At 35.2% G+C, this 14,828-nt stretch overlaps 1 protein-coding gene across 2 annotated transcripts; it reads left to right on the top strand.

The window, feature by feature from the left end:
* The first annotated feature begins 1,031 nt into the window (after window positions 1–1,031).
* LOC132307749 (cysteine-rich receptor-like protein kinase 10) lies at window positions 1,032–4,971 on the top strand. 2 transcript variants are annotated; one of them, XM_059805604.1, is made up of 7 exons: window positions 1,032–1,944; window positions 2,154–2,294; window positions 2,394–2,509; window positions 2,640–2,853; window positions 3,422–3,659; window positions 3,887–4,040; window positions 4,166–4,971. In XM_059805604.1, exons 1-7 carry the CDS (start codon window positions 1,170–1,172, stop codon window positions 4,466–4,468), a joined length of 1,941 nt encoding a protein of 646 aa, XP_059661587.1. In that variant the 5' UTR covers window positions 1,032–1,169; the 3' UTR covers window positions 4,469–4,971. The 2 variants fall into 2 exon arrangements, with proteins under 2 accessions (XP_059661587.1, XP_059661580.1); XM_059805597.1 differs by having other exon boundaries at window positions 1,033–1,944; window positions 2,388–2,509; window positions 4,166–4,967.
* Window positions 4,972–14,828: the final 9,857 nt, after the last annotated feature.

Below are 14,828 nucleotides of genomic sequence, written 5' to 3'. Positions count from 1 at the left end.
AGTTTGTGCTTCCATGATTCATGTTCCCCACAATATTCTCATCCATGGCATTGAGTGTCACTCTCATGTTCGGACTTGGGGGATGAACAGTACAGAACTAGGGTAGGGTTTTTATGTACCTCTATATATATATATGAGATATTGTTTATACCACTATACGCCCGATAACTTCAGAAAGCGAATCAATTGCAGTGCTTGCCACCTCTCATGACAGGGTCTCATGAACAGACCCAAGAAGGTTTCAAAAACATCATTACCTTTCCTTCCAGTACCCTATTCCAATTTACATGTACTGTAATTTCTCTCCCCTCATTTTCTACTGCTACAGAAAATTTTAAAGCAACCTTGTCGACTGCCATGAATGTCTTTTACGCCTGTCAGCTGACGTAATCAAGAACCAAGGCTTCATAAAGATCATAATTGAAGGACATCGCACAAAAAAAGGTTGTGGATAATGAAATTGGAATTTAGGCCCACAAGTGTGAATGTGTGGCCTCAATGGCTTCTATCCCTCGTTGACGTTGATTTTTCCTCTTTTGAACAAGTGTTGTTCTATCGTTTGGCGGGCTAATTAACAAAAGTTACTAAATATTAAGTTGCATAAAAAAATATCACTGTTTTTTAAGAAATTGTAACTTTCACAAGTTAAACTGATACGGTTTTTTGAAAGATGACACTATTTTAGAGATAGAAATAGTATTTGACTTCGTTATTTAATATTAAATAAATATTTATAATTATTATTTTAAAATCTAAAAAATGCACTTTTATAATAATAATATTTAATATTAGATGAATTGTTATCTAACTATCAACCTATGACACATTTTTCATCTTCAATATTATTTTTATAATTTATAAATAATAATTATAATTTTTAATTCAATATTATATAATAAAATTAAACTTGACCATTTCACAACTAATTTAAAATAGGTGGATGCCTTATGATTTTAACCCTTTTAAAAAAAAAATTGATAATTTGTTTGACTCTAAAGTGATTGGCGTGCTAGTGGTAGGTCTCATACCATTTTCCCTTCACTTTGACAACCATATCCGAATGAAGCAGGTTCATTCAAAATGCGTATAATAAGTTCTATCATGTATGTATATTAGTCCTTGATAAAAACAGCTTTAAGTGATCACAAACTACAAATTTCATCACCACAATGTTGTTTTCCATCAATATCTTAAGAAACCTTCTCTTTGTTTGCATCCCTTGCTTGCTTGGCCTCTCAATTGAAAAAGTTAGCTCTAGTATTCCTTTCCATTTCTGCTCAAACACAACAACCAATACTACTCTTAACAACACCTATCAAGCCAATCTCAATCTCCTCCTCTCTACACTGTCAAACGCCAGCACAGTCAACAGATTCTATAACTCTTCAGCTGGCCATGACCCTCCCAACATAGCTTACGGCCTCTTCGTTTGTCACGGCGATGCCACCCCCGAGATGTGCCAAGATTGTGTGGCCAATGCAAAGCGAGACATAGTACAGATGTGCCCAAATGAAGAAATAGCTCAAATTTGGAAAGACGAGTGCTTGTTACGTTACTCGAACCGATATATCTTCTCCGCCAAGGATACATCATCAACAAAATGTGTGTGTAATGCACAGAATGTCACGGAAGTAGAGAGATTTAGGCAGGTGTTAGGAGACACACTGGAAGCCTTGGCTACTCGGGCTGCGAATCATCAATCAGGTTTGAAGTTTGCTACTAATATAACAAAATTCATGGCGCAACAAGATCTGTACAGCCTTGCAGAATGCACACCAGATCTATCTGTTGCTGATTGCTCTAAGTGCCTCCGAGAAGCCATCTCGTATCTTCGAAGTCACTGCAAGGGAAGCCGAGGGGGACAAATTATGTTTCCGAGCTGCAGTTTTCGGTACGAGTTTTATCTCTTCTATAGGATCATAGGGAGCCACCCTCCCGTGCCAGGTAAATTCCTACTCTTCATCATCCAACTTTAACATCTGTTCTGCTGCTTGGGTGTGTACTGAATACAGGATTTGGAATTGGAATTGAAAATTTAGTTCAATAATTTTACTTTTTCTCCCTGGTCCATAAATAGAGTTGAAAATATTTGCATTCTTAGTGATTAGAGTTGGCAAAATCAATTATTAGGGAACATTTTTTGGTTGATGCAGGTAAAGTTGGAATCAGTACATCACTAATAATTGTTGCTATTGCTGGTCCAATAATTGTCATGGTGATGCTTTTAATTATTGGCTTCTGGTGCAAAATGAGGAAAGCAAGGAAGAGAGTCGATGCTATAAATAAAACGAATGGTAGTGATCGCAACTGGAAATCAATATGTGTGGAACATTTGTTGCAATCGCAACGACAAATATCAATACATTTACTTTATTGTGGTTGTATAGTTGCAGATGAGATGGAAACAGTGAATTCCATGCAATTTGATTTGGGAATGATTGAAGTGGCCACAGACAACTTCTCTGATCATAACAAAATTGGTGAAGGCGGATTTGGTGCTGTCTACAAGGTAAGAATTAAGTTAGTTTTGATACATGAGATTCAAGAATGCCATATACAATTCAATATTTTCTCTTGTTTCTGAAATTTTGGAACTAATTTTTTTGGATCGAAATTTCATTCTTTATCTACATACTCAGGGAACACTGCCTTACAATGGACAAGAGATAGCTGTGAAGAGGCTATCTAGAAGTTCCGGACAAGGTGCAAAGGAATTTAAGACTGAGGTTGCATTGGTAGCCAAACTACAGCACAGGAATCTAGTGAGGCTGTTGGGATTTTGCTTGCAAGGAGAAGAAAAGATACTCGTTTATGAATTTGTTCCTAACAAAAGCCTTGACTATTTTCTATTTGGTATGGACTATCTCAATACATATGACGACTTAGCACTGAGTAATTGCAGTGAATTGCTAAATTTATTATTTTTAATTGGTCATTTATACAATAGATAAAGGAGTTGGTCCTTCACTTACTTATATTTAACATAAATAACCAATTAAAAACCATTCGGTTAAATAATTCACTGCAAGTATACGGTGTAAGTGTCACTACTATAACTGGATTGGTTTAGTGGGATATGCTATGACTCATCCCTATCATAATGAATGGGATTGATATTCTTGTCGAGGTAGGGATGAGTTTCTTGAGAAGTCTCAAAAAACTCCTTGTACTTAACCATTCTCATTATTAATATACGCACATATTATTGTGTCATAAAGTTTTTCTTTCTATTCTTTTTAATTTAAAGAAGTGTTATATATATATATGTTTAAAGAAGTGCTTTGGAGCATGTCGAGTTCTAAAACTTCAGACATTTGTGTCTTGTGAATATGCCTATTTGACCGAATTGTACCTCATTGTAATGCTGTGTTATAAAAAAAAATAGTCCATGATGCTAGCTTGACTATATATCAATGTGTAGATCCTGAAAAAAGAAAACAATTGGATTGGTCAACACGTTACAAGATTATAGGTGGCATGGCTAAAGGAATTCTTTATCTTCATGAAGATTCTCGACTTAGAATTATACATCGTGATCTAAAGGCTAGCAATATACTATTAGATTTGGATATGAATCCTAAGATTTCAGATTTTGGAATGGCGAGGATCTTTGGCATGGATCAAGATCAAGGGAAGACAACTAGAATTGCCGGAACGTAGTAAGTTTTGAAGCCCTCCATTTACTGCATTTGTTTTTCAGTAGTCTCAATGAATGATATATTATAACTGTACTTCTAGTCTCAAATAGAACTTTTAAAAAGGAGAAGGGAGGGGAGGGGATGGGAGCATAAGAAATTTTGATACATAAGAGACTTCATCAACTTGGACAAAACAAACTTCCTTGTTGTGTTCTTACTTTTGTTCTCGTGATGATGTTGGCTTGCAGTGGTTACATGTCCCCAGAGTACGCAATGCACGGAAAATTCTCCGTAAAGTCAGATGTGTATAGTTTTGGAGTCTCAGTATTGGAGATTATAAGTAGCAAGAAGAATAGTAGTTTCTTCCAATCGGACAGTACTGCTGAGGACCTTCTGAGCTATGTAAATGAAAATTAAACATTGTGATTGTTATATTTCTTTGTCAATGCCAATATATCTGCATCTCAACATTGAAGAACAAAAGGATTACATATATTCTAAATCATCATATATTAATTGTCTCACAGGCTTGGAAACTTTGGAACGAAGGGACTCCCTTGGCATTGATGGATCCAACTCTGGCAGATTCATATTCAAAGAATGAAGTCATCAGATGCATCCATATTGGCTTATTGTGTGTTCAAGAAGATGTGGATGCTAGGCCTTCTATGGCATCTATATTTTTTATGCTCAGTAGTGACTCGGTTACTCTACCATTGCCTCAACAACCTCCATTCATTGTTCATAGCAGAACAGAGTTGGGCATTCCTAATGTGTTTGAGCCGTGGTCTTTGAATGAAGCATCAATTACTGAACTATGTCCAAGATAAATGTTAAATGTTCTTGCAATCAGGGAAGGGTATTTAGGGAAATGAAAAAATAAAATGTATTTTTACTGTAATGCCCAATATACTGTTGTCTAGCGTAGAACATTTGGTTTTGTTACAGGAAAGCTGATCTTAAATTTAAGTGCAAGAGAAGGAATCAATATTACTGTCTTAAAGGACAATTCCATTTTTTATCCTGTCTTGTATTGGACGGTTTTGACCTGCTTCTTAATTCAATTTGAACAGTTAATGAATTTGGGTTTTGACTGCTCTTCCTTTAGATCGATTCTCAAATGTTGGAATATCTCCCCCTCTTATTGCAGACCACCTCCTCGGCCGCCAGACTCGTTCACGGTGGTTTAGCCGCTTCTATGTTACCATCGGATTGTTTTGTAGTGACTCCATTAACATCATCTTACAGTTAATGGTAGTTACCTTGTTTTTTAGTTCGTCCCAATATTGCGCTTGTATGCTGCTGCCTATGTGCTAGCCTTTTTTCTCTTTTGGGCCAAACGCCCAGCTCTTGTATATTCTACTCATGTATGAAAATTGCTTTAATTTTCGAGAAAAAAAAAAAAAAAATTCTTTGTAGGTCCATTTGTTTGGATGTATCAATATCGGTAGCATAACCTTTCTTTCAATTGGGATCCCAGAACATGAAAATTGGTGGCTCGTGAAATAGGGCAATAGGCCCTTAAGTGTAATCAGAGTGATCTGGAGGGATAGAAATGGGCAATAGGCCATCAAGTTTCATTAAGGGCCAGAGAACGTTTTGCTAAATATATAACTAAAAGGGGATGTAATAATAATAATTCAAAACACAAGAAATATAAGTGTAATAAAATCTTAATAAAAGGGAATGTAAGTGTGATTTAAATTTGGTCAAAAGACATAATCACTGAATTACCCAGAACGACAAAAGGACATAATCACTGTAGAGGATAAATAAAAAAGAACAATGCTTTGCCTCAGTCTTATCCTGACGTGGATCACTTCACGTTGACACTTGTCAAAACAAAATTTAAAGAATTTAAAATGAATCAGTCTGATCTTTTTAGGGGTGGTCCACAGAGAAAGAGGGTTGAGTAGGCTTCAGTAGGTGATGGTAGGCATTGTATAATATGTTTGGTCAATTCCGAAATCAGTGATAGGTGGGGGAAAACTCCATGAATTGTTCACAATGAATTTAGCCACCATCGATTGGCAGCTATTTTTGTTGAATCAATCACCCATTTGAGCTATTCTGTGGATCAGAGGCCCTTCTTGAACAAATTGTCCAACCAGAACCTTGTTTTGTAACCCATCGCTCACCTTATGTTTGATCAAAGGCCCGACTGGTCATCTCAGCTGAAGAAATTTCTTCCAATTCCAAGAAGCTTGTTGAGGTATGTTCATATCCCAGAAGTTTCTGCCTCTGATAAGGTTGTGCTTGTTGTGTGTGTATTTCGTCAGACTGCACTGGAGACTTTGGAGAGTCCACCTAATCTTATATAGGGTGTAACTTGGGCACGATAACTCATCATCTTCTTCCTAAAGGAAAGTGAACTCGTGTATGGGGGGGAGGGGGAGCATTTCTAATTTGGCTTCTTCTAATGTTGGGTACCCCCAAAATCTCTCACTCCTCCAAACATCTTTTCTTCTCTAATATGCGCAATTTTCGGCCATCATTGTTGTCGAAGATGATCCAGAGGGACTCCATCTAGATCACGACATGCCGGAGGGTCCGTAAGTGAATCGGTTGTCGGCCGTTTGGGTCAAAACCAGTAAAGCCAGCCTGCCAATTCTTGCCCACGAGTGCCAGTGCCGCACCGCGAGTTCATCACAGCCGAACTCACTACCAAGAAACTCACAGCCGAGTTCTCCTTGCCCACCGATGCCGCACTGTAAGGTCACAATCGACCTATCCACAGCCCATCGCCGGCCCATGCTGCCATCGCCATTGCTGCACCAACAGGCCGAACTAGGAATCCTAACCTAAAATTGCACATCGCCGATTCAGTCCTTGCCACCGATTCAGTCTCACCTTCGTCATCATCATTCTTTGCCGGATTCTCAGCAATCAACATACTTCTCAGATGGCCATCATCCACAGCCACCCTCAGAAACAAATATAACAATCTACAGGCTCTATTTCACAACTTCCTCTGAAGCCGATCAGATTTGCAAATGAATAGAGAGGGTTATAACACTTAGGCAACGTTTAGGTCACATGAGGGGCATTGAGGGTATTTCACGCTGATTATTTATTTTCGTATTTTTTTTCTTAATTACAATGGGTAATTTTGTAAATCTATAATGAAGTCGGCCAGAAAGTGGCCGGAATTGAGCTTCAGCACGAATTTGGATAGCTGTGGTACTGATTTGTTCATTTTTGTAGTCCATGGGGTAAAATGCCGATTTGTGATAGTTTAGGGGGGTTGTTTGCACTTTTGCCTTAAACAAATTTAAGGACAAGGTGGATGAAAAAGTTTTTTTTTTCTTTGGGTGGGGGCCCTGGTGGGTATAATATATGCCTTGATTTAACAAGCCATAAGTTTACGAGAAGAGTCTTATTTAACCCAATAAATAAAAATCTACGATTTTATTGAGTCTATGTAATTATTTATGTGTCAAATATAATAGAACCAATATTAAAATATAAGACAATTAACTATTTAGAAAATTGTAGTCCCCTTTTTTAGATTTCATTTTAATTCAGTATTTTTGTTAGGCGATTAAAATGTCAATCACTATGTATATCAAATTGTGCATTTATTATATATATACATCACATTGCATCGCTATAAGAAATCTTGAGATACTTCAGGCATCTCTTATATATAATTAGACTGTGTATCCATGGTTATATATAAAATATTGTGCATTTGATTATTAATATACATCAATTACGTTGATAGGCATTTGTTAATTGTTATAATGATCAAAAACTAATAATCTATCTTACTCCCAGAAACAAAAATAAGGAGAGGAATTTTTTTTTTTAAATGCAAAGTATTGAAAAATTGTAAAAACATTGTAATGCTTGTTGTAGATTTTGTACAAATCAAATTCTTATATTTGAGAACGATGAAACTTGCTGTGAAAAAAAAAAAAAAAAATGATAATGATACAACCATAATTGGAAAACTAAAAGATAAGGAAATAGGTTGTGAAAAACTGAAAAATAAGGAAAGCAAAAGAGATGTATTTTATGGAAACAAAAAAGAGTAGTAACGATACATCATGCATATTTAAGTTGAAATTTTAGAATAACCAAGTAATATTTTATCTCTGTCGGTTTTTAGTCGGGTATTAAAGTTGTCAAGAATATCATTTTCCTTATGAAAATAAAAGGAGTACTGCTATTTAGCTTGACAAATAAAAACATATTACTTCATCGAGTCTATATGGCTTATGTGTCAAATATAATGAGACACATTTTAAAATATAAGGTAATTAATAATTTGGAAAATTGTAGTACATTTTTTATGTTTCATCCTAATATAGATCTTTATTGACTATTAAAGTTTCAATCACCATGTATATCAAATTGTAAATGTGTTTTGTATATATACATCACTGTAAGGCTATACTTAAGATTGCATCTCCTATATATAATTATATAGGCATTTTTTAATTGATATAATGATCAAAACTAATGATTTATGTGACTCCAGAAATAAAAATAAAAAGAGGAATTTAAAGAAAAATTGCAAAGCATTGAAAAATTGAAAAATATTGCAGTTTTTGCTCTACATTTTGTACCTATCAAATTATTTTATTTAAGTACTATGAAAACGAAAAAGAAGATGATACGATTATGAAAAACTGAAAAGATAAGGGAAGGTGTGACGGCCCAAGGTTTTTTAACCCGATGCGTCAGTGATGAACCGAAAGTTGACCTGGTAATGGATCCGAAATGCGGAAGCAAAAGATGAAATCAAAGTCTTTAGACATATAAACCATCTTTAAGACATCAATGTGACCTTCTATGAAGCCACGAAGCTCAAAGAGGACGAAAGCGGAAACAAAGGTCAAAACGGCCAAAAATTGTGAACCAAGGGGCGAAATGGTCAACTCACCATTAAAAGGAGAGACTTGACTCTAAACAAGTCAAATAAGGTGAAAACAACATAATCTAATCATTTCACAACATTCCAAGAGGTTCTAAGAACATTGGACATGAATCCCTCAAAATGCCCTATCCCGATTGAAGTGAAAACTAATACCCTCTCATTAAAACTTGAATAACTCCCACTGTGATTGGAATCTGAGAATGGCATTAGTACCATTGGAAATCTGACTCAAAATCCATGAATTTAGGCTCAAGAATCACCCCATTTGGATTTAAAACAAAGGAGTTATAGTCATTTGAAGTCGGAAGAACAGTGCTGAAACTGGACTAAAGCTACTCTCGGGATCTACCTATTTTGGTCAACCGAAATGACCCATCGGACAACCGAAATGGACAAAATTTCAGCTAAAAACAATTCTTTAAGGCTTGGTTGGTTTGATACACCAAAAAGAACCATCGGTCGATCGAAATGAGCCATCGGTCGACCGAAATGAGCCTAAATGCTAACTTTGGCTACTGGAAAGTGAAGTTTCAAGGTTCAAACAAAACCCAAAAGGCTTCGGTCGACCGAAATGACTCGAGAAAGTGCACTAACCTCCTGTTATGCATCCATGGCTGAAAGTCCACTTGAAATCCCCCATAGCATGTTCAATTTGCATTATATGCAAGTATGTGATGATGTGAGCATGCACGCAAGTGTAATATAGTAATTTAAACATGTTACAATGGCCCATGGCCTTATTACAACTCATTTACAAAAATTGACATGCTAAACCTCTAAGTTGGAAAAAAAATGCATTTCAAAGGCAAAAATTGAAGTTTACATACATACACTTGAATTTTAAGGTTCGTGGCCCTTGGCCTCATGTCGTACACATCAAATAAGTTCCAAATAGTGTATCTAAGTACACTTTACATATATTAAAGCAAAAGAGCATGTTGAACCTAACTAAGTGTTACAACACCAAAACTAAAGCTTAAACATGCTAACACTTGCATGTGAACAAGAATGCATCAAAAGAAACTTCAAATCTCCAAATCATCCAAGGCAAGTGCAGATCTCTAAATCTCGAATCATGTACCTGAAAAATGTCCCCACTACGTGGATGAGTAACATAAAGCTACTCGTAGGAAATGGGTATACATCGACCTAGCATTTTACAATTATATCACCTTAAGGTGAAACATGTCAAAAGGGCTCATACCACCTAAAGTCTATGTCACAATAAGACTCAGGGAGCATCCTAAGCTACTCATGCTATTTAAGTGAACAATGGCATACAAGTATACATGCTCAAGTACACTAAACAATGTTAAAGCATATTATATGACATACAAGCATACATTCCAAGTATACTAAACCATATTAAGACAAGTCATGTAATGTCTAAGCATCTCTACACAAGTATGCATTTGATATGGAAAACTCATAAATCAAGTACACCACACAAGTATACATATTCAAGTACCCTAAATCATGTTAAACAAGATAAGAAATATCTAGCATACATACGCAAGTATCCGATGATATATATATAGAGAGAGTACTCATAAATCAAGTATACAATCACAAGTATACTAAGCTAGATGAAATACACATAATACAAGTATACACGGTACAAGTATGCTAAATGAAATTTGAACTCATGGAGTAAGTACACAAGTCTAAGTATACTAAATAAGATCCAAATACCCAAGGCATGTATTAATTCTCAAGCTACAAGTAATCCATGATTAACAACTTGAAATTAAATGCAATAACAGATAGTGGAAAGACTAAGACATGTGGTCTCTAGACCAAGCAGGTATTTTCGGGTAATTACGACCCACAAGGTACCACATAGTGCACACTTATGACTTAGAAGACTCTTTTCTCCGTACTAGAGCCAAACCCTAGCCATCACATAAAGTATGTCCTTACAAGCTTTCTAAAACCAATAAGTTCAAAACTTATACAAAATCAAATGCAAGTTTCCACCTTCCATGCACAAGTAAGGTTGAATTTACACAATTCATGTCCTAGAATTCAAGTCTAAATAGCATATGACATGTCAAGTCTCCAATATGCAATTCATATACAAGCAAGAATATTTAACAACAATTAAGCCACAACACCATCCTAAGCCACAAGTACTAAATAAGCTTTAATTTAGTTACTGACTTCCAAGGTAAACAATTATAATATTCTAATAAGTTATATTCTTACACAAGATATATTTAAACAAGCTATTCAATACAATGATATCACATATCATGCTAAGTCAAATTACTATCTTTAGAGACCACAAGTACTAATTCTACAACAAGTTAGTCGCATGCTCACAAGGTAATTATTTGAACTACGATTCATGAAATTATCACCCTAACATAAAAGTCTCTAGATTTCAATTCAATTCCAAAAAGGCTCAAAATAATATATGATAAAGTTTATAACATAGTCTTTACATATATCGTACCCAAAATTAATTTAAGTGACTACAACACTTAAAATAAAATGAATTAAGCTAATTAATTAATTTTCCTCTAGATTTCCAAATATATCTAAATGTCCTCAATTTAATATATGTTAAAGAACTCATCAAGGCCTACTTTAATATTACTTTACAAGTTGATTTCATGCTTGATACAACTATATGAATTAATCTTTCACAAAGATAATTATTAAATAAGTTTTGCAAATCTTATTCAAATGCTCCAAATCTAATATATGTTACTCAACATACCAAGGCCTAATTTACTAGCATGCCACAATTTAATTCCAAGTTATACACAACCATATGAATTAAATCTCAAATATATAAATTAATTAAATTAAATTCTAAATCTCAAACAAAAGCATACTTACAAGTTGTATATGCTTATATAGCAATCAATACAACATTAATATAAACCTAAGACATCCCCTACCTCAATTTGAGATGAAAACTCAAATCCGTACCAAAAGAACAGTGCTCCGAATCCGACGATACTTCTAGGTTTTGTCAGGGACAACGCCGTGGACAAGAATCCCTAAGAAGCCCCATGAAAATCATAACTTGACCTCAAAACCAAACTCAAAATTTGGCTAAAAACGGGTAGAATAAGGGCAAAAGATACGCGTCGTCAAGACGAACAACAAATACTAAGTGTTACCCAAGAATTGACTCTAGAGGGGGGTGAATAGAGTCAATGGCCAATTTTCACAAATTATAGAAATACAATTTCTAATCAACAATATAACCAATTATGCAATAATCAAGATATGAAAGTAATCAATTTAGCACAGTTGTAAAAGAGATAAGGCAAGAGAAATTGCAAACAATAACATGGCAATTTTTGCGAGGTTCAGAAACTCCTACTCCTCGGCTCAAGATCCCTCTTGAGACTTCCCAAATTCTTTAGAGCTTCTCCTTAATGGTGGAGAACAAACCTTCAATTGAAGCAAGACCTTGCTTCTCTTTCTTGCTAGGAGAACACCCTTCTCCTAAGCTTCCTTTTTGGGTCACACCAACCCTTTACAATAACTTGTAATAGAAATGAAGTGTACAATGAATCTCTCAAAGATAGTAGTACAATTTTTAGCTCATAACTAGAGTATTGATGAATATAAATGAAGCTCAAACTCTATGAATGAAATGAATGAGAGAAGATGAAATATGTGAAGAAAATAAGCTCATATGAATTCAATAGAATCTCTCAAGTGTATTATAGAGCAAAAACTCTATGAAGATTAAAACAAAAGCAAAAGCCCTTTTAATCTTTACTGGAATTTCTCAAGATGGAATAAGAGTGAATGAGAGAGATGAAGAGAAGATTGAGAACAAAAGCTCTCTTTGCAATATAATATAATGTCTCTTAAATGGTGTATTTTCTTTGCAGACAAGCCCTCTGTATAAATAAAGAAATTCGTAGCTCAATATAGCTGTTAGAAGTGGTTAGAGGAATTAAATGCAGAAAAATTGCCGTTGTAATTCAAAACCCTCAAAGGAGCCGGCTCTTTGCAAAAGTGGAGGCGGATCAATTTCAAATGGAGGCGGCTCCATTAAAAAAGTAGAGCAGGCTCTTTTTCTAAAATGGAGGCAGCTCAATAAAAAAATGGAGCCTTCTCTAGTTTTGTAGAGCTTTCTCTACTTTCCTGAGCCTTCTTTAATTTTGTAGAGCCTTTTCTAGTTTTTCATTGAGCCTTCTCTATTCTTTGGGCCTTCTCTAATTTTTTATTGAGCCTGCTTCATTGGCCTTGAGAGAGCTGACTCTATTTCTTATAGAGGCTGCTTTTGCTTCATGAAGGCTGCTGCTAAATTGGATTGGACAGAAAAAATTGCATGACTTCAAATGGACATAACTCAGTCCATGAAAGTCTAAATGAGGTAAAATTTGAGTCTAAATTTATTTTCTTGAAGTCAGCTATCTAAAGCCACTGGCCTTGCTCAAAAATTCCAACCATAGAAAAAGTTATGGCTGTTTAAGTGCAACCTGGTTAGAATTTTTACAAGCAGAATTAGGTATTTTGTGAAGATCATATTTCAGTCATTTGAAATCCAATTTAGGTGAAATTTGAGTCTAAACTCAAGGGCTCAAAGTCAGCTTTCTAATGCCACTGGCCTTGTGTAAAAATTCCAACTACACAAATAGTTATAATAGTTTTAGTGCAAGATGGTCTAAAATTTTTCTGGGCTGAAAATTGCTTCTTTTGAGATATCCATCTTTCTAGCACCTAGGACTTTGATGAATGATTCAATTTTGTTCAAGGCCTGTTTCCAAGAGTCTAGGGACATATGAAGATGGTAAATTTTAAGTGCATTGTGTTCTAGAGTCATTTACCAAATTTTGGCAACAAAGGTTTTAAAGATGAAAAATTAATTCAATGCCTTTTCCTTTTCTTTTTAGAGACCAAAATAAATGTCATGACTAATGTACATGGTCTTAGCATTTCTAGCTTAAGTTGTGAGTTCTTTCAAAGCTTATGCAAGCTTGAACTAACTTATTCTTAGCAAAGACTTCATATGTTAAATATATATGTATTGAAGTTCATAGTCTAATGCTAATGATGTAGGAGCATATAAATGATGTACGATATGCATGGTCCTATAGAGATGAGCTTCAAATGGATTCACAAATACTTTGACATTGAATCATAAACACTCACCATCCTATCTACCCATTTTCTTCATTCTTTGATTATAATCGTTTAGGCTTGATGAAGACTTGTTTTCTTTCTTTGAAATGATTTGTGTGATCTTTGAAATCCGAGTTTTTCTTTGATTTCTTGCATTTTGATGCTTCCTTGAATCCATTGCTTGAGTGTTTGGAATGCTTGAAATGGAACTTCTAGCTCATCATTGAGGATTGAATGATTGATCAACTATACTTCACTTAATGAAAATATTAGTACATAAACATTATTAATGGTTTGTAATCATCAAAATATAAGATTGACCTTTAGATAAAATCCTTAGACTAACACTAAGGCACGACTATATTTTGGCAAAGAAATGAAGCTTAAATGAGGAGAGAGAAGATAGCAACCTCCCTTGGGCTACCATGGAAGCTCCAGGTTGTGCATAGGGAGTGGGGAAGATGAAAATCAAAATATCTCATCCCCTTGTTATAAAAAATCTCAAAAAGTGCCCCGAACGTGCCCCGCCGGGTCCGAAAAAGTGAAATTTTAGCAGACGCGCTTAAACGGAAAAACTTGGTGAATGAAAAAGATTCAAAATAAGAAAATATGAACAACGGAAGAAACGGCGTCGAAAACTGAGTCCCGAGCAGAGAAATATACCTAAAACAAGTTTGGCACAAACCGGGGTCAGAAACCCTAAAACTGGAAAATAACGACCAGGAGGAAATTCTAAAAGTACATGACTTGACGAAATGTGAAAATGAATCCCGTACGAGAATTCAAGCTCCAGACGAGATATTTTGCAATAACTTTCGTTAATTGCACAATAGCCCCTACAAAAGGGGTTAACTGCAAAACTGTCCCTGAATGAAAATATCTTCCAAAAGATATTTTCTTAGATACCCCTGAAATAAAATATCTTCAAAAGATATTTATGAAAAACATCCCAAGAAAAGAAAATAATTCCAAAGAATTATGCATCCATGCCCCTATGGACACCGGGAGCAATCAGAGTACTTTTCTGAAAAAGTAAAGATACGTATTTTGTGGAAACCACTCAAGATGAAGACACATGAAGTCAAAAACCAACTCCGAACACAAGAAGTGAGGTTTTGCCAACAAAGTGACAAACAAGGAAAAGACGAAACAGGGAAAAGGACAAAACAGTGAATAGTGTCCGAAAAGTGAAAATGCGGAAATGACTCGGTTCT

Source organism: Cornus florida, unplaced genomic scaffold (assembly GCF_030987335.1).
Source record: "Cornus florida cultivar Cherokee Brave unplaced genomic scaffold, ASM3098733v1 CherokeeBrave_3.0.0_Hap2_Chr01, whole genome shotgun sequence".
Lineage (NCBI taxonomy): Eukaryota > Viridiplantae > Streptophyta > Magnoliopsida > Cornales > Cornaceae > Cornus > Cornus florida.
Note: the sequence above shows the minus strand (reverse complement) of the source record. Positions and strands in the feature narration are given on the sequence as shown.

Excerpts from the sequence above, each read along its gene's own strand:
- LOC132307749 (XM_059805597.1), top strand. The coding sequence starts at position 1,170 with ATGTTGTTTTCCATCAATATCTTAAGAAACCTTCTCTTTGTTTGCATC. Across the intron at positions 2,295-2,387 it reads TGCTATAAATAAAACGAATG|TTGCAGATGAGATGGAAACA; the intron begins GTAGTGATCGCA and ends GTGGTTGTATAG. Across the intron at positions 3,660-3,886 it reads ACTAGAATTGCCGGAACGTA|TGGTTACATGTCCCCAGAGT; the intron begins GTAAGTTTTGAA and ends GTTGGCTTGCAG.